This window comes from Hevea brasiliensis, unplaced genomic scaffold (genome assembly GCF_030052815.1).
Source record: "Hevea brasiliensis isolate MT/VB/25A 57/8 unplaced genomic scaffold, ASM3005281v1 Scaf32, whole genome shotgun sequence".
Classification (NCBI taxonomy): domain Eukaryota; kingdom Viridiplantae; phylum Streptophyta; class Magnoliopsida; order Malpighiales; family Euphorbiaceae; genus Hevea; species Hevea brasiliensis.
Window position 1 is genome coordinate 182,293 of NW_026614829.1, and position 21,026 is coordinate 203,318.

At 34.9% G+C, this 21,026-nt stretch overlaps 1 protein-coding gene across 1 annotated transcript; it reads left to right on the forward strand.

Annotated features, from left to right (window-relative positions):
* Positions 1–364: 364 nt before the first annotated feature.
* Positions 365–20,249, forward strand: LOC131177072 (receptor-like protein 46). Its single transcript, XM_058142065.1, has 5 exons — positions 365–943; positions 1,035–1,233; positions 18,919–18,984; positions 19,288–19,446; positions 20,161–20,249. The coding sequence occupies exons 1-5, from the start codon at positions 365–367 to the stop codon at positions 20,247–20,249; spliced, it is 1,092 nt and encodes a 363-aa protein (XP_057998048.1).
* Positions 20,250–21,026: the final 777 nt, after the last annotated feature.

Here is a 21,026-nt window from a genome sequence, read left to right on the forward strand (position 1 = left end):
GTTGGGATTGCCAATTTAAGTAACCTTGAATTTCTTCGAATGAGAGGAAATAAATTCAATGGCTGCCTTCCTCCCCATTTGTTTTCTTTAAAGCATCTGGTGTTTCTCGACATGAGTTATAATTTGATTGAAGGGACGTTAAGCAACAACTTGGGAAATCTTTCCAACTTGGAGCTGCTCTACTTGGATCATAACTTAATCCATGGAGGGATTCCTACACAGATTGGAAATCTCACTAACTTGAATGCGCGTTCACTTCACAATAACAAAATTTCTGGAGCAATTCCACCATCGCTATCACATTGAATTGCTATCACATTTGAAAAGCTTAAGTTATTTGGATTTGGGACGAAATTTTCTCACCATGGAGTTACCAACTGAGATTGGCAACCTCTCCAACATAGTATCTTTGGTCTTAAGTAACAACTATTTGTCCGGTGAGATTCCAACATGGCTGTTCGATTTCAATAACCTCACTGAATTGTTTCTCGAGGGAAACAAATTTGTTATGAAAAATGCTAGAATAGCACCAAGGAGCATGTTAAATATATTATCATTGGGATCTTGCAATCTTTTAGGGCAAATTCCCATTTGGATTTCCACCCAGACCCAGCTTATGTTCTTGGACTTGAGTGATAATAACATTGAAGGAACTCTCCCTCAGTGGTTATTTCAATCTCTATCTTTAATATTTCTCTTACTTTCAAATAATAACTTATCAGGAGTATTGCCAGATACAATTGGTGAAGCCACTGAAATGAATGTGCTCATGTTGTCAGGTAACCATTTCTCCGAACCAATTCCTATAACCATCTCAAATATGTTTCACCTTGTGTTGCTGGACTTGTCAAGCAACATATTTTCAGGCAATGAGTTTCCAATATTTAATCCAAATCCATCATTGGTTTATATTGATCTTTCCTCCAATATACTATCTGGTCAGGTTTCTACAACTTTTCCTTTTGGCATAAAAGTGCTTGTTTTAAGCCAAAATGAGTTTTCTCATGTCTTGCCTCAAAATTTCTCAAATGAAGCCGGAATCGCGTCGGAAAGTTGCTGCCCACTGTGCGCGCATTGAGGAGGAAAACTCCTCCATTTGCGCTATTGCCGTTGCTCCCGCCAGTAGCTACTCAGGCGCCGCCAGGTGGGGACGCCTCACCGGCCGGCCATGGTGGCTGGAGGCTTGCCGGCTGGAAGAAAAAGGGAGGGGGAGGGAGAGTGACGGGAGGGAGAGTTTAAAGAGGAGGGGGCGGGGGGGAAGGGGGGGGGGGGGGAAAGGGGGGCGACTGGTTTTGTTTTGTTTTGTTTTTTTTTTTTTTTTTTTGAATCTGGGAATGAATCTGGACAGATATGTTGTCCAGATTCATTCCTGGAAAAATTTTAAATTTAATGTTTAATTTTATTTTTAATTAATTAATTTATTTATTTATTTATTTTTTGGGTTGTTACATTCTTCGCTCCTTAAGAAAAATTCGTCCTCGAATTTTCGAATAAACAAGAGATAAGGAAAAGAATATTATTAGAATAAGTGCAATCATTACTCCTCGTATATTATATATGACATTCTACTACTCTCTGATTCTACTATAGTGTCCTAACTGTCACCATCTCTTCCTAGAGATGCTCTTATCTCTTGGCTATTCATTGACCATTTTCTGATATCTCAAGTATTCATTATAACTCCACTACTCTCGACTTGATATTTGATAACTTTAATCAACTTTGGCGCTTACCTCACTTTTATTACGCCCTAACGTGTCTCTTGGTGACTTCAGTCCTCATTTCTTTGTTTCAATAATCTCTATTTCCCCAAAACATGACTTATGTTCCTTATCCTAAGGCATCCTATGAGTAGCTTTTCTGTAGCACCTATCATATACATCTCGTTCAAAACCTTTACTTATCCTTTGACCTTAACAGTTAGTACCAATGCATCTTCTCACTTTCATGATACTTCAAATTTCTAATCTATTTGTGTCATTACTAAGGTACTTAGACTAACCTCTGTCCATCTTATGTAACCAGTCAGGTAGAGTCCCCTCCAAGGGCCAAGTGTATCATTTATCAACATTGGAAAGTGAACTGGGTCTCTCTTTCTAGGTGATAAAAGTGTTTATATTCCCTGACAACTCAGTCTATGCGACTTTATCGTTTCCCACTCCTTCTCTGGAACAAAAATATCTAGACTTCTTCCTAAAACTTCTTAGTATGTGTCCTACTTTTGACACAGTGGCACTTAGATCGAGGCTCCACTACTCCTTTAATATATCATCTCATAATAACTGATTTCAAACATCTCTTAAAGTGTTCCTAGCATACATATTCCTTCTTATCTTCATCATTATAACTAGCTTTACCTGGCTTTTTTCCTGTCCTTTGAATCTTATCCACTTTTTTTTCCTATTTCTGCTATCTTTGATATCTTTTCAACATACTATACTTATTCCTTAATCTTAGTCCTATCTCACCATTACAACTTTTCCTTCAAGGACGTCCATTCCATCATCAACTTTAACCCTTTTATATGGTCATTAATTTGATCCTTGAACTTTCTAGTGATTTATAATCACTCATACTTGTCACTTTTTGTTCTAACCCTACTGTTGTTTTGTCATTATTGCTTCACTACAAAGTGATTCTGTTGATCACACTAAAAATGTTTGCTTGACATTCATAACGAACCTCTAACTACCTTCTCACTATCTCAAAAATCTAACCTAAAGCCTATGTGTCATTATCTATCATTCTTTTCCTCTCATCATACCTATTTGATCCCTTAGATTGACTTTTATTCAACTTATTACTTACTAACTTCTTTTTCTCTGCCTAATTAGATAGTTCGCAATACCATCGCACACCTTCTAGCTTTTGCTCATTATTATTGTATTCCTCACCTAATCTTCTTGATACTGTTAACAAGTTAAAAGAATCTTGCCCCATTGCTATTCACTTCACTTTAGGAATAGGGAATAGATAAAGTATGATCCAATCATGTAACTCCAAGCTCTATATTTTAGCCCCTGGCACTACCTCAACTACATCATGTTATGAGTATCACATTACTAGATTCCATACCTCCATCACTATTCTCACTAATGTGGTCCCATTTTGGGTTCTCCATCCTTGTCATTTACCTTGCCAAGAATAACACTTAGCCTACCCTATATCTTAACCTTATTCCTTTTTATTCTACACCCTTCAGGTTGTCCTTTCATTTATTTCCTTTGTCTTACCCAAAATAGAATTTGACTATTCTATCCTTGGTTCTATTCTTCTTCCTAACATGACAGTTGTACTTGCTAACTATATCTTTTAGAGTCTCTATCGCGTTATCATATGTCTGTGCTACTCAGATTTAGTCCTTTGACCACTTTAGCTAGTACTTCCATTGGTATTTAGATTATATTGCATTTGCAATCAATTGTCTAAACTTTCATTCTGCACTTTCTCTATCCATTGACCTTCTGTGATTTATCTTCACTAATTTATTACTCTTAACACTATCATAATTAGATTATACTATTGTTTTGAATAATACGAAGTTAGAAAGGAACTTGTATCCTCTCCAAGATGTTAGAAAGGAACTTGTATCCTCTCCAAGATGTTAGAAAGGAACTTGTATCCTCTCCAAGATACCTGAGGCAACTACTCTCTACTACACTCTACAGTCCCATCTAGGGCATTATTTTTTTGGTCACCATTATTAGTAACAAACTTCTATCCCTTCTGAAAAGATAGGACTATACCCTAACTTACTGCAATAAAGGTGCTACATTTACCACCTTGCCAAAACCATGTCAAATTAATGACTCTCTTATCATATCATAGCTCTATAAATCATCAATTCATAGTTTCGACCTTTCCTAGGTAGTAGGGTTGTACTTTACACTTTGCTAATACACACAAGGTATACTTGTAACAGCCCGATCTTTCTCCAGTTAGTATTGTCCGCTTTGGCCCATGGGCCTCACGGATTTGTCCCTTGGGAGGTTTCATTCCCAAAAGCGCGCTGACTAGGTGAGGAAGGCTCCCACATATATGGCCCAAATCTTTCCTTCCCGTTTCTGATGTGGGACACGAAGTTTTCACCCCAGTGCGTAGTTGGTTGAACAAGCACGTCCCAACCCCATCCCTGGGTCGTGACAAGCCCACCAGCTTCCGCCTGGTGCGTCCTCGCACCACACACCGTACTAGAGGGAGTCCAGCTCTGATAACAAATTGTAACAGCCCGATCCTTCTCCAGTTAGTATTGTCCGCTTTGGCCCATGGGCCTCACGGATTTGTCCCTTGGGAGGTTTCATTCCCAAAAGCGCGCTGACTAGGTGAGGAAGGCTTCCACATATATGGCCCAAATCTTTCCTTCCCGTTTCCGATGTGGGACACGAAGTTTTCACCCCAGTGTGTAGTTGGTTGAACAAGCACGTCCCAACCCCATCCCTGGGTCGTGACAATACTATTCTCACTAAGCTCTAAGCAAAATGTCTATCATACTGTAAAAACCACCCAAAATTCCATACTGAAGACTAGATGATCTCACTCTATAGGTGTCACCTTTACTTTGTAACTAACCCGAAACCTCTGGTCTGATGGCAACTCTTGATGTAACTCTAGCTCTTGCTAGGGTAACTGAGTCACTGACTCTAGCTACCTTGCAACTGTGACCCTTTAATATTCTAGCTATAGGGTTTTAAATCTCTACCTAGGATTTCCAAACTCTTTTGCAGTAATAGAACCCTATTCTGGCATAATTGTACCAAAACAGAGACTGCCTGCAAACATCCTCATCATAAGTACTATAGGGAAGTACGCAGCTCTATACAATAATCCCATGTCAATACTATAATCTGCAGCTTACAGAGCAGACATTGAGAATATTGTATAGCTAGTACGATACGTCCTGACAGACTAGGTCTCCCAATTTCTTATCTCTCTTGAATCTTCTATTATCATAAACTTATTCTGACTAGGTCATCCACTGATGACTGCCAGCAGTGGTATCCTCATCCTTATCTAGGGCAACTATACTTTCAAGACTCACCTTTATGTACTCGTGCCTTGCACGATATGGGCACACCATTTAAACCCACACAGACAGAAACATAGCATTTCTTAGAGTACGTATCCTCATGACAGACCTCAACATGTCTGCTAACTCTGTTTCGCATTCTTATGTACTCCACGAAAATCAAGACACTAACTGAGGCACTTTTATATTTTCCGAGGTAAAACGCAGAATCTAGAAACAAATAATTACAGAAAAAGACAAAATAGAATCCTATACTCCACATGTAACATCCTAACAAGACTCCTTTTACACTCCCAAGTATAGTATTTCCCATGAATCTAGAGCCTAAGCTCTGATACCAACTTTGTCACAACCCAACCTATGGGCCGGACTGGCACTAGGACTTGGGCCGGACTAAAGCTCTCGAGGCCCATAGTAAGCCTAACTATTCCTCAACCCATGACTAGGCCCACAATTTAGGCCCAATATGCATATAAAATAATTTAAATTAAACTGTTATAATTTTATTTCGGGCCAACTTAGCCCAATAATTATCAGAAACTAAAATTAAGGGTAGCCCAGCTCAACTCTATTACATCATTTACAACTATTTAAAACTTATAAAAATTTTTCATTTGTTAATATAAAAACTTAAATTCATGCAGTCCCTGACAGGATTAATACTACTACTAGTACATGCGGGGTTATAAATTACAAATTTAGATAATAATAATACAGTTAAGTAATTTTTATTTTCATAACCTGCGAGGAAAGGAACAAGTTATTCTGAAAAAGGTCTTCTCCTGTAGCCTGGAAAAATATGGTGAACAGGAGTGAGCGTTCGACTCAGAGAGTAAAATATCAATTTTAACCATAATCTCTATAGCTATCTAAAGCTAATGCACCCTGTGGAGTGAAATGCAACATCATCATAAATTTCATACAAATCACATCAAAAAGGCAATTTGGAGCACTCACACACCCAAGAGTGTTAAACAATACATATATGGGAGATGTTCCCCTATACAGCCTTCTTAATCCAACCTCTGCCAGCGAAGATCTCAAGCTGGACTTTTGCTTAATAAACCAAATACGGGGTCCTAGCAAAGAACTCAAGCTGTGTCTACCCATCCTATCCATATCCAATACTATACCACACGCATGAAAATGCACACACACTGCTTTAAATTATCACAAACAACATCCATGGCACTTTAACAGTTGTGAATACAACATAAAACGTGCCTAGAGTTTAATTACATAGATATATACATATAAGTGATGCATGAGCATACTTGAACATATAATAATATCGAAATTATAATTAAAATTAATATTTTACTTACAGTACATCGAGGACTATTGTGGCTGCTGGATGGAGGAGAAAAGCTGACATCGATCACCTAATAATTAAATTATAAATTTATTAGTACTAAGTCAAAATAAAACTCTAAAGAGGCAATAGTCAGCCTAACTCATGCCGAAAATTTGGTAGAGTTTTCCCTATACCTAGGACCTACTCAACCTGCAAAAGGCTTCAAAATATACTTCCATATCCGCCAATCACACAATCACAACTCAATCACATCACAAGGCCCCTCCTGGGCCATCCAAATAGTCAACAATCACAATATAAAAAATTACAGTTTAGTCCTTATAATTTAACCCTTTTGCAAAAACTATCCAAACGAGCTCTAAAAATTCCAAAACTTTGCCCCACAGTCCTTAGCAATATTACTAAGCTAATGCAAAAGGAATTATAATTTCCTAAGCTGCCATAAATATTTTATTCAAGAATATTACTCAATTCCATAAGTTTCCAACAACTAACATATTCTTAATTCAACCCAATTTAATATTCATATATTTAAACCTCCATCCTCAAGCTTCAACCAATCATATAAAATTTAAATATCATAATTTCAAATAATCTTATATGCCCATATGCTAAAAATCTAACTAAAATCCATCTATATTTTTCAAAAATATTCTACAATCACTCAAAAATTCAACAAACACCATAGAATATCTCTAAATAATTTTACTTTCATCATATATTTTTCTTAAAATTTTTCTCCAATTTTTTCTGTTTAAGAAATACTGCATTTATGCTCCATAGACAGAGAAATAATGAAAATAATCTTACCCAAAGCTTGTCTATGTCTCAAAAATTCTAAAAATTTATGAGGAAGCCTCTGGAAGTTGAATCATCTCCAAAGCTCACCGGAGCCACCGCCGGAACCACCGTGCATGGTGCGACATTTGCCGAATCTGATCATACCATCATGTTCCTCTCCTCTCCCTCAGTCCATAAGTGGTCTCGGATTGTCAATCCAACAGTCGGATAGTCCTAGATCTAACCCAAAAGCTTGAAAAACCTAAAACTTCTCTCCTCCATATCTCACTCATCCAACCTCCATTTGCTGCAAAGTGGGTATCAAAAGAAAACTCTCGAAATAAGCTTTCCAACGCCACCTGAATCGCCTCAATCGGACGTCGGATGAAGCCGAAATCTCGTCGAGAAGTTACTGCCCACTGTGCGCGCGTTGAGGAGGAAAACTCCTCCATTTGCGCCGCTGCCGGCGCTGCTCCGGCCAGCTGGCAGCTCGCCGGCGTCGCCCAGGGTGGGGGGACGCCTCGCCGGCCGGCCATGGTGGCTGGAGGCTCGCCGGTCGAAAGAAAAAGGGAGGGGGAGGGAGAGTTTAAAGGGGGGGGAGAGAGGGGGCGCGCCCGGGCCGGTTTTTTTTTTTTTGAATTTCTGGGAATGAATCTGGACAGACAAACATGTTGTCCAGATTCATTCCTGAAAAAATTTTAAATTTAATGTTTAATTTAATTTTTAATTAATTAATTAATTAATTTTTATTATTATTTTTTTTTGTTACAATAAGCTTGTAATGATGATTTATTATTGTTGATAGTGGAAGATGGCATGCCCGTGGATGTAGCCCTATGTTGAGAGGGTGAACCATGTAAATATTTGTGTTTTGTATATTCACTTTGTTTCTTTACTGTTTACACGCTTCTGCGGTACACAACATATTTAAAAGGCAATTTTACATGGTAAATAAATATAAAATTAAAACCAAATGATATACAAATCTAGATAAATTACTTATTGGGATCCCTAGTATGGCCTCCCAACATATGTGGCTTATGCATATGAACTAAATAGTCTAGCGAGATCAGATAGCTCCATCAATTCTAAAGATTAAACCATCAACAACACTCGATATGGGAAATAATTTTTGTTTTCTATTTTTTTCATGAGTAAAATTTTATTAAAAATTGATAAAGGGACTGGAAAAAACTTAACAAAGTATCATCCAATTAAACCCAGATCAATAAATCTCTCCAATGCATCCAGCTTAAGACAATGAAATGTTAAGTAAAAAAAACTTGGCAAAGGTAATTGTGACAACATCTATGAATTTAAGCTTTGGGAAACAAACTTGTTTTGAAAAATGCAAAATAGCACCAAGGTTCAATCTTGCAATCTTCCAAGGAAAAATTCCCTATTGGATTTCCAAGCTTTTGTTTTTTTTTTTTTAATTGAGAAAAGGAAAGACTTAAATTTAAGTTTGCCAAATAAATAACATGTCTTTAATTATCGGTCCAAGCTAGACTAAACTCTAAGCTTTCGTTCAAACTCTCCCTCAGTGGTTAGGTGAAAGAGTGTTCTTATTTTAATCTCAAACTTTAAATTGTAATTAATATGTGTTGCATTGCGTTGTTAACCCAGACAGTGACAAAGAACAACTTAAGTGGAATGGAATGTCTAATTAATATCTAACTGCCGCACTTTTGAAAGCTTGAAAACCTAATGACATTTGAAACCACTTTGCATTTGATAATATATTCATGGGCCATAGGAATTTTAGAATTTCAAATAACTTATTAAAATATTCATAAGTTCAACACTTTTTTTAATGAAAAAGAGAGCTCTCTGGATGTAACAGTGATGTTTCTATGAAATAACTTCTGCAAGTGCATGGGTCACAATAATATAGTTTTAAAAATATCATTTCCACAAAAAATTGTGCTTAAATTGAAAATAAAGGAATAAGCTAATTAGAATGCTAAAATTTAAAGATATTGATAATGAAATTTAAAATTAAAATTGGTATTTGAGGAATTTAAGCCAAATCAAACAATTAATTAAACTAGATGACTACAATTCAAATTGAAATAACTAATTATCAAATTGGGAGGAATTAAATCTAACTTTAATAAAAATTAAAGTGATTCTAGAGATAGGATTCTCAATATTGTTTATATGTGGTTTATCCCCAATTTAGCCAAACACATGAGAATTTTAATTTTGAGGGAAATCAATTCTTAGTTCTTTGAAATCTTTCTCAAGCATTTTAAAGTTGGTATTCATCAAATCAAACCCTGTTTTCACGGTATTTCAAACCTGATAAAAACCCAATTAAATCTCTAATTGATTTTAAAAGTCCCCTTAATTCTCTTAGCTTATCTCTAACACGAAGAAAACTAAGTTTATTATAAGATTATCTATTCCAAACATTCACTTTTCAGTCCATCTGTTAAGGATTAAAACTTAACTTAATAAGGGGCCTTTCATCAAGCAAGGCAACAAGCTCACAAGCAATAAATCAAAATGCAGCAAATCCCATTTAAATAACTAAATCAGTTCAAAAACTACAATATAAAATAATATTTACAGACTTATCTTTAGAATCTCAAAATTCTACTCACAAATCATGATTTTAAGATAAACCCAAGTAAAGAAATAAAGAAGAAATGAAAATCTAAGCTAAAGGACAAAAAACTTAGTGAAAATGGTGAAGAAACTGCTGTTGAAACGTTGAAGAAGGCGTCCATTTTGCTACAGCAAGACCTAATCTCACGTGCTCCTCTTTCTTCTTCTCTATCTTGCAAAATCTCCCTAATTTTTCTTCTTATGAAAGAAGGAGAAAATGGTGTTTATATATGGTTCAGAGGTCTGCTCTAGAATGGGTTAAAAGACATAAGATTCTGAAGAAAATGATGTATTAAATCAGGGAAGCAAAAGTGTCACGTCAATAATTTTTATTAAAACGTCACAAACTGAATCGTTTATGTTGCAAGTTGTGTAACTTTCTGCTTGAGAAAAGCTTCATATCCAACAATGACACAACCAGCGACACAAGTTGTGTCATAGGTTGTGTAACTTTTTGTTTATTTAAAACTCAACTTAAAAATTTTCTTTTTAAAATTTTGTAATTCAACTCTAATTTCCTCTAAATTGCTACTCTGATTAAAATATCACCAAAAATTCTTCAAATTTAACCTATAAAACAAATAAATTTTAAAAATTAAACGAAAAAGTGTAAAAAAGAAAAATTAACTAAATATAAGCTAATATCTACAGTAAAAACTATAAACAATGGTAAATTATGTGCAAAAATTATCCTTAGATGATGATATAAAATGCTTGCATCAAATTCCCCCATACTCAAAATCTTGCTTGTCCCCAAGCAAAATTTCATTTAAAACTCATTTAGAAGGGAATAGAATCAATCTTTGAAAATACAAAAATTACTAATCCAAATCACTAACTTACCTCTAGTCACCAACATTCCAAATTCCGACCAACAAAGCACAAAGAATGAAGTAATCACTCTAAATAATTACAAAATAACTAAGAATTAACTAATCAACTCAAGCAACAAATACTAACCAGCTACAAGAGTCAATTGTGCCTAAACAAACCTAAAAGAAATAGATAGCTAATGTGTCTCAAATAGATGGTGAGTAATGTATGCAGGATTGTATTGTCAAACCCATATGCAAGCATAAAAGATCTAACTCTACTAATGTAACAAGTATTTTTCAAAAAATCATTAGTTCTTTTTAAGGGTTGCAATGGGGTCAAATAGGATAAAATTGTGACTAACAAAGAAAGGAAATAAGGAAAACAAAATATAAAAATAATACTAATCACGAAACTCAAAGTGCATCCAATATTCTTTTTTTTTTCTTTCTTTTATTTCTTTTTTTATAATAATATTTTTTTTTTCTCAAGAGGAAAGAAATTCACAATGAATCTCAAGTGCTAACTTACTTCTATGATTATATAAAGGGACTACTTTTTATATTTTTTTGATTTTGTACTTGTCCCTATTTCATGTCACACCCAAAATTACCTTTGGGATATTTTGGTAACTTTTTTTTTATCACATTTTCACAATTACTCTAGTACTTTTCAAGATGTTTCAATCCTCCAAGTTTTTTTTATCATATTTTATTTTATTTTTTTTATCATCTTCAAATTTTTTTTTATATGCACTTAATTGCTAAAATATTATTCTCATAAATGGGTGATAGTATTTAGGTTTATGGCTAGGTAAATGATTTGGAATCTAAAGAAATTAGGGATTTAAGGTTCGAGGGGGTTTGCAAGGGTTGAAATGAAATTAAGGTAGGTTAAGGCTAAATATAGGGTTGAAAATATGAAGGAATGCCTAAATCATATTCTTATCAAATGCAAGTTAAAAATTTCGCTTTGAAAGATCTAAGATGCTTGTTCTAGGAATGGTGAGACAACGATAACCATTTTTTTCCTTAAATGCTTATTCAGACACTCAATAACTCAAACTAACTAATCAAAATCTGCATACCTAGATGAATATATTAATTTTCAGCTATTAAATAAGAGAAAGAATAATGCTTAAGACTTTGTACCTAGCTGGAAACTTTTATTCCACTAACCATCTAGAGGGAAGTTAGATTGCTTGAATAAGTAACTTTTGAAATTCCAAAGACTGGCTTAAAATCCAAAAATTTTTAAATGAAAAAATGAAATGCATGTATGTATGAATGTATAAAGAACCTATATGCAACTAAGTATGTATAACTAAGTATATGAAGCTATATGCAGTGAATATGTGTGAATATGTACAAGTATGAATTAATGAATGATTATGTAACTATATGCAAATGAAAAGGAAAAATAATTTTTGCAAAAAATTTACTCTCTCCCCCATGCTCAGATTGGACATTGTCCTCAATGTCAAAAGAATGCAAGGAATGGGATAATTTGGCTATAAAATAAATTCAAGAGGCTCACTCAAATGTTGTTCTTTGACTTGAGATGACACAGATTGAAATAGGGAGTGTTACCTCAGTGAAGATGCAACCAATTTAATTAAATAAAATTTGGATAACTGCAGCACTCATTGCAAAAGAAATAGGGGAATGAAATCCATGAAAGCAATTAAACTCAAAAGTTGAAATATGGAGGTTAAGCTCAAAAATATAACCAGGAGATATCTATTCACCAAGTAAAATTCCAAAGTAGCATATCAAAAACAAGTGAGCAAAGCATTAAAGATTTAAAATAAAAAGAAAAATGTACTTATAAACAACTAAAAATACTAAATAAGTAAATGTTTCAAATAAAAAAAAAACAACACAAGCAAAATACTAACAAAACAAGTCGCTAAAAATACTAATTAATTAACCATCTAAATAAAAACATGAAATATTTAAACTGAAACTAAAAATTGTCTAGCCAAGAATAACAACTCCTTTGCCCTTGCCATCTGGTGGAGGTAATGGTGGTGGTTTTGGCTCTAGGAAAATCCTATGCATACAAACTGTTGAGCTAATTCCCTTTATATCATCAATTGTATAGCCCAAAACTCTCATATATTCTCTTAAAACTCTCAACAATTTTTCAATCTCAATATCAGTCAAAGATGCATTAATTATAACAGGATATGTTTCATTGGGTCCAAGAAAAGCATACCTGAGATTGGAAGGAAGACGTTTAAGATTTACCTTTGGGGCATCCTGTAGCAATCAACCCATTAACCCAATTTACAAGAGCCCATAAATTAACTTAATAAGAGCCCATAATTAAGAAATCTCTAGATAATAATAACAGTAATAAAAAGAGGCAGCAGAATCAATTTGGAGGAATTGTTCCCGTTTCCTTCAAGAACAAAAAAATAAAATAAAATAAAAAATAAAAATAAAAATTTCACACCCAAAATTCTTCTTCTTCCTCCCTTCATCCATAACTTTTTCTCTTAAAAATCAATCCATAAACTCACTGAAGTATTAGCTAAACTCCAATTTCAATAAAAACACTAATCTAAAATCCATTTCCTCCTTGTAAGAACTAGTGATTACTTTCAAGTGGTAAGCTCTTCTTTCTTTTCTTTTTAGTTATTAAGTTCAACAATTATTTCATTATCTCATGATAATTCTTATGGCATATAATAGGAGGAAGATAAGTTTTATATTAACTTAGTGAATAAAGTTTCATTTTGGAATAATAGATTTTCTTGGACTAGTAAATAGGTGATTCTAGCTGCTAGGTAAGTTTTATTTAAGAGATACCATGAGGTAGATTTTGGAGCTATTAATGAATATTTATTTTAATAATAATAATAATAATAATAATAATAATAATAATAATAATAATAATAATAATAATAATAATAATAATAATAATAATAATAATAATAATAATAATAATAATAATAATAATAATAATAAATATTTCCTACCTAGTAGTGTGCTATCTTTAAAAAGGGTGAAATTGGAAGTTGGTGTATGTACAAGGGAGAATTTGGATTCAAGGTTTTATATCTTAAATGCTACGTTGAGAATGAATAAATTAAATAGGATGTGGTTGATTTTTGGGACTATTAGTGTATATTAATTGTATTTAAACTAAGAAGAATTTTGATGTAATAAGAGGAAGGAATTTTAGCATGAAATGCTGGAGGAAAAGGAAAACACGTTGAATAGAGAAGAAGAAAGAAATGAAGAGAATGTGAAATTTATTATATTCTTTTGTGTAGGCTATAAATGGGCATTCGAAATTCATTTGTGATATGTTGTGGCTTGTTGGGAATTAGTTAGTTGAACTGTTGAAATTTTGGGGAACATTCAGATTATGCTGAGATGCTGCCTGTTTTCTCTTAAAATTTTCGTACATAAATCATGCATTCTATATTCTACAATTTCAGATAGGATTTAAATTCTTTTATTGATGCATTGTTATCTTTTAAGTTTAGGCAAGGATTCAGCTCCTGTAGTAGATACTAGGGGTGCTCTAGCGATCTAGGCCTTGATCTGTCTTCAGTACAGATGAGTGGATAAATATATAATACTATTATTTTATTAAATGTAAATTATTTATATTATTATTTTTAAGTATGAAAATGGGAACAAAGAATGGTAATTTTATGTTTTATTATTGACTAGAATGAGATTTATAATTACAGCCGAATAAATGGCCAAATACACTCAATATATGCATCGAATAAATAGCACCTTGATGACAGGTGAATTACTTTCAACTCAAATTATATTTATATTGTCTTTGAGACAGCACTTATATACACATAGCCTTTGGGGAGCATATCAGGTGGTAGCCTTTTGGGGGTAGCTCTGCATATGTGTATGACCAGCATTCTTATTGCTCTTGGGTTATTGTTGTGTCATTATAGAGCCTAAGATACCAGCATTGCTCTCAGGCTATCAGAGTTTATTATTGCGCCTGAGATGCCAACATTATCTATAGGAAGCATATTACGAGTGTTTCAGGATATTGCAGATTTTATGATTTAATATATTTATTTCAGAAATATTATTACAGTATGAATTTTATTTCAACTCAGCTACATGATTTGGATTAAATAATATTTATTCAGCTGACTTGTTCTAATATAGCAGAATTGGTACTATTAAGTACCAAAATATCATCGGTTCCCCTTTGTTATTTATTTATCTGCTCACTAAGTAGTTGTACTCATCCTCTCATTTTTTTTTCAATATTTCAGATTTCTTTTGCCGACTCCACTACTAGTAGCCTCTCTTTCAGTGTTGTCCTCTCATCTACTTCACCAACTATAGTGTCTAGTAGAGGTCAGGCCAATATGTTGTTTTTGGATATTTCTTTTATTTTAATTTATTGTATATAAGTAAAGACAGTTAAGAGATCTAATCTGTAAATATTTTATTTTGATCCTCACGGAGAGGATTCATATACATTTGAGTATCTATTATTATCGCATCAATATAAATAACTTAAAAATTGATTATTGATGTGGCCCAACCGCAAGTGCACGGGTCGTACAAGTAATATAGAAAAGATATCGTTCCCACGAGGAGTTGTGTTAATGATTGAATTTTTTATATAAAAGTTGACTAAATTGAACTAATTTTGAAATTAAAACAATAGATTGAATGGGTATTGGAGTATGAAATCTATATGTGCGAAATTAATAATCTATCCAACAATGTATTAATTAAACTAAAATTGCATCAAATTGAAATAAGCAAGTTCAAATATGGCAAGATTCAAAATGGCAAGCAATTAAATTTGATTGGAAATTAACAATGATAAAAAGGCGATTCCGGAGTTCGGGGTTTCATATTCGAGCTATTTTGGGATTTTAAATTGGTTATCCAATCTTGTGGAACTTACGGGTTTTAAGGAGATTAATTCTTAAATCCTTTGAATACCCTTTCGAGTGAGACAAAGAGTGCCTTAATCAATCTAATCCTACTTTCGTGGAGTTAGAGTTAATTAAGACCCATTAGGTTCTTTAATTAATCTGTGAATCCTCTTAATCCTTAGCCTATTTCTAGGTCTAAGTTAATTAAGTCCAATTTCTTGATTATCTATCACAAGGCCTTCTCCTTTCGGTGCCTCAACCATGGATTAAGAACATCACTTAATGGGATCCTACACTAAGCATGTCATTAAGCACACAAGAAATGAATAAAACTCATTAAGACCACAAAATATGGATTACCCAATCAAAATCCACAAAATATCTCAAATATTACATCCCTTACTCCAGAATCAAAATAAAACTACTCACTATCCATAATGCTTACAAGATATATTGAGTTTAAATGGAAATAAAGCTTTAATCTAAGCTAAGGAACAAGAAACTAAACACTAGAAATGTAGGAAAAATATAAGGAAAGAAAGAAATCTGCAAATCTTGGTTGAAAATGGTGTGGAAGGTGAAAGTGACTCTTCAAATTCTGCACCTTTCCCTTTTTATTCCTCTTCTTTTTCCTCCCTTCTAAAATGGGAAATGGGGCTATTTATAGCATTTTCTGACATGGAGCCCTAAAATAGTGTGTTTGAGGAGGGATTTTCTGAGGGAATCTTCTGCCAGCTCATTAATGAAGTCTTTGTGGGACTGCATAAGTGGACTGCATAAGTTATGCAGTCCCTTATGCGCTGGCTAGTTCTCGCTCACTTATGCAAAACTGCATGACTTGCCGCATAGGTTATGCACAATTCCGTGAGATTGCATAAGGGAGGCGTAAATCTGCATAAGCTATGCACTCTCCTTATGCACAATTCGGCAGGTATTGGAACAGTGATTTTTCTCCTTATGCAGATCTGCATGGCTTATGCGGTAAGTTATGCACAATTTGGTCAATGCATATTTCAACTTTGAAACTTGTTTTTGACATCTTTGGCTGTAGAAGTCACTCCTCAATGGCAAAATTTCTTTTTAGTCCTTCCAAAAACATCATTTTTCCTACAAAACAAAGTAAAAATTACAAATTAATCTATAATTGACCATTATGAAAAACTAACTAATTAACTAATGATTTTTACTAAAAGTGACTAATATTCTACTAATATGGCTATTAAATTAAACCTAAATGATTATGCAAATATGTATGGATCATATAGCGGCATACTCAAGCTTTTGCTTGTCCTCAAGCAAATTTTAAAATGTGATGCAAAAAAAATTTTTTTAGGGGTGCCTTATCCAAAGAGCTATGAAAATCACCTATTAAAGTAACTTAACACACCTTTAGCCATACCAAAGAATCAATATACCCATCCTTCAAAATTCAAAGAATCTATTGCTTATCTAAGCTTTCATCGCTTAGCCATCAAGTCAATTATCATTCAAAATTCCAAAACCAACCAATCAAAAGAGAGAGTCATGCTCAAAAGGAATTCTAGGACAATCAATAGTCAAAGTGTCTCTATATAGAATGATGGAATTAAATGAATGAATGGATAATTTTCCAATCCCATAGGCAAATTCCCTACTCCTATCTCCACTAATGTAGCACGTATTATCAAGAGATCAAAGGTCTCTTTAGGGATGTAATGGGGCCATGGGGTTCAAAATGAGGCTAAGAAGAAGAATGGGTAAAAAGGATTCAAAGCATGAGAATATTTTCAATTTTGAAACATAAGGTACACTTATTATTTTATTATATATATTTTTTTATTTATATGGGAGAGAGAAATATACAATGAGAATTGTCAAGTGCTAGCATATTTTACAAAACTCATAAAAATGGAGGGACACTTTGATACTTTTAAACTTGTATCTTGCATTTTTCTTTTGATGATTGTCCCTAAAATTGCCACCCCCAAACTCATTTCTTTTAATACTTTGGGTGGATTTCTTTCAATTTGAATGACAATAATGAAAAGTACATATACTAGCACTTTTACAAGATGACAAGCATTTCTTCTCCCTTTTATTGTATTTTTTTTTCTTTTCTTTTTTTTTTCTTTTTTATTTTATTTTTTTATAAAGTGTACCTAATATTCAATTATTCTCATGAAAAGGGTTGGAGTGTTTGGTTCATTGGCTAGGTAGCAATAAGGATTTCAAGAAAAATTAGGGATAAAAAGGCTCAAAGGGGTTTGCAAGGGTCAATTTTAATTAGGAAAAGGGCCAAAGGTTTAAAATGAGAAGGTTTAAATCAAAGAATGCCTAATCATCTCTCTCATCAAGTACAAGCTGGTATTTTACCTTGAAAGGTTTAGAAAATTTGTTCTAGGATTGGTGAGACATCATTTGACTACCTTATATCCAATAACTCCCTCTAAACATTCCAATCTCTAAAGGACTAGTTGGGTGGCTTTTTGGCTAAGAAGATATAGGCAAGGGATAAACACTTCAAAACCTTGCACCTCTTAGGAAACTTTCAATCCACAAACCCAACTAAAGGTAAGTCAAATCACTCTCATAGGCAACTTTTCAATACTCAAGGGATTTGGCAAAAGATTTTAATGCATGATGCATGATTCCTAAAAGTGAACAATGCATTAACTGAATGGAGAAAATCTAATTGTGTGCAATGTGTACAATGTGTGTGTAAATGTGTAATGTATATGTATGTATGGATGTATATGTAAAATATTTACAATATATGTAAATGGAATGGGATGAGATGTTCCTATACTCAAAATGTGAAAAATGTAGCAAAAATCAAAATGCTCACCCCCAAACTCAAAATTGGACATTGTCCTCAATGTCTCAAGCAGTGCATTATCAAAACTCAAAGCAAATAGTAATTACCAAGAATTGTGAAATTTAAGAGCAAAAAGAAAGAGTTACCTGGTATAGAGCATATGAGAATTCAAGAGATAATAGGAATGCATAAGAAGCTGCACAGGTTATGCAGAATAAAGTGCTGTCCAGAACAGGTGCATAAGGAGGGTGCATAAGCTGTGCGGTTCTGCATGAGTGGCAATAAGGACTGCACAGGCTATGCAGAACATTTGCATAAGGGGGTTACAGCCTGTGCAGTTCTGCATGAGTAGCATAAAGGACTGCACAGGCTATGCAAAATATTTGCATAAGGGGATTCACAGCCTGTGCAGTATATTTAAAAGCTGCTGCATGATGAAGAGCAAGGAAAAATGTGCAAACACCAGTAGAAGCATGCAAATAGATACAGTGTATGGACAAGTATGCACAAAAGGGCAGTAAAGGCAATGAAAATCAATGAAAAACTAATGTAATAGCCATCCAATAGAACTTCAAGAAAAACAGAATTCAAAACAAACTAAAATTGTTTCAACATATCTACAAAGAAAAACTCCTACAAGTTTGAACAAAAGTAAAACAGAAACTAATCTAATTCTATTGTTTTGCCCTTGTCCAAAGATGCTGCTAAAGGACTGGTTGGAGCTGTTTGCTGTCGAAGTGATGGTTCTGGAGGAGGTGATGGAGGTGGAGGTGGCATTCCCAGAAAAATCATGAGCTGCTTCATCATCTCCTTTAATTCTTTCTGCTTATCTCTGGTTTCCATGACAAAATCAAATAGTTGATCATGACGATCCTTGAGGGTATCAAGACCAGATTCAAGCTTTCTATCCACAAAATATATATCATCACTAAGCCTTTCAAGATAGGTGAATAAGGCTTTAGTGTTGAAGGCAGGAGGGGCTGTGGATGAAGAGGGTCCAGCTGCAGAAGGTGTAGGCTGTGCAGAATCTGCTGGGATGTCCTGTGCAGGCTGAGTGGGTGGTGTAGGTTCAGCAGAATGCTGTTGGGCTGGTGGGACAGATTGTCCCTCTGGTTGTGCAGTGGGTTCAGTTTCTGTTGCTGGTTGTGCAGTGTCAGAAGGTGGCAAGCTGAATCCAGTTTTGGATAGGTGTGTAGCATCAAAATATAGGGTGTCTGAAAGTGCTGGTAGTGGATGCTGTTCCGGATTAAAACCAAAATGCTTGGCTATAACAGTTATGAGCCCACCCATGACAATGTCACCTATGGATTTGGTGGCAATATGTAACACATGCTCACAAAAGAAGTAACCAGGAGAAACTTTAACTTTATGAAAAGCACACCATAGCATGAACAATTCAGATTTCCCAACAGCACCAGAACTAGTCCCTCTGCCCAAGATAGTGCTAGCAATAAGCCTATGGATAAATCTAAGTGCAGGGTCTAGTATTTGAGAGGTTTTGGATCTGCCAGCAGAAAAAGTCTGAGGTTGGTTTGTGATAATTCTCCAAAACTGAGCAGCATTCCAAATACCTTTGTTTGCTACCTCTACCCCTGTATATGGTACTCTAAATAGCCCATCAATTGCAAACCCAAGAATGCTATGAAATTGGTCCAATGATAACTCTCTATTTTGCCCCAAACATCTAAATTTCATAGTTGGCTTATAATCTACGTCATGCAATTTCAGGGTAGCAGAAAATGAGGAAATAAATTCCAAAACTAAAGCTGGATAAACTATTTCTTGCTTATGCACAAATTCCATCCAACCTAAACCATCAAGGTACGCAACCACATTATCAAATAAACCAACTGATTGGAGGGCATCTGCAGAAATGTACCAAGTGGGTTGTACCCTCCTTTCCTTAAGTCTCTTAAAGGCTGCCTTGTGAGCTGCATCAGGAAGAGGCCAAGGTAGTTTTGATACCTGTGATGCTGCTGATGTTTGCTTTTTTACTGGAAGAGGGGGATTTGGCTTGTGTGGAGGCTGAAGTTTTGGGGTTTTTGGGTGGAGGCTCTGACAGTGGGGTGGTGGGTGGTTCTTTGGGTTTTGAGAGAGGAGGTGCAGAGGCTATGGGTCGGGTGGATTTCGACCTGATTTTTCTCTTGTAAGTGGCTGTGGGAGGTGGTGGAGGGGTTTCTTGTGGAGAGGAATCGGGGTTAGGAGGCCACATTGCCAAGGGTGAGACTTGGAGAGGGGAGGTTGGAGGGGAATGAGGAGGCGTTTCCATTGGGTGTCGATGGTGAGAATGGAGGAGTTTAAGGAGAAAATAAAGGATGCAGAGGGAAGCTAGGGCAAAGGCGTCGGAAAGATGAGTGGAGAAGAAGGGGAGGAGTAGTGCCGGAATAAATGGACGTGGAGGGACAAGCGTGAACAGAAAAGACGGGAAGTGGAGGTGGGAAAAATGGATGCCGAAGAAAATTTTGATTTGAACAGGACTTGTGTAAAATTACATAAGGGGAGAATGGGTGTGCATAACTTATGCACTCTCTTATGCAGGTTTCGGTGGAAGAAAAGGGTGTGAAAAATTGATTATGCAAGAGTGCATAGCTTATGCGCTAACTTATGCAAGTTTCGGCCTGTTTTGGATTTCAGAGAAATAGGTCATGCGGAAGTGCATAAGCTATGCGCTCTCCTTATGCAAGTCTCGGCAAGTTTTGATTTTCAGAGAGTGTGGTCATGCAGAAGTGCATAAGCTATGCACTCTCCTTATGCAATTCTCGGCAGGTTTTGGAATTCAGAGTTGGTGGTTATGCGGAAGTGCATA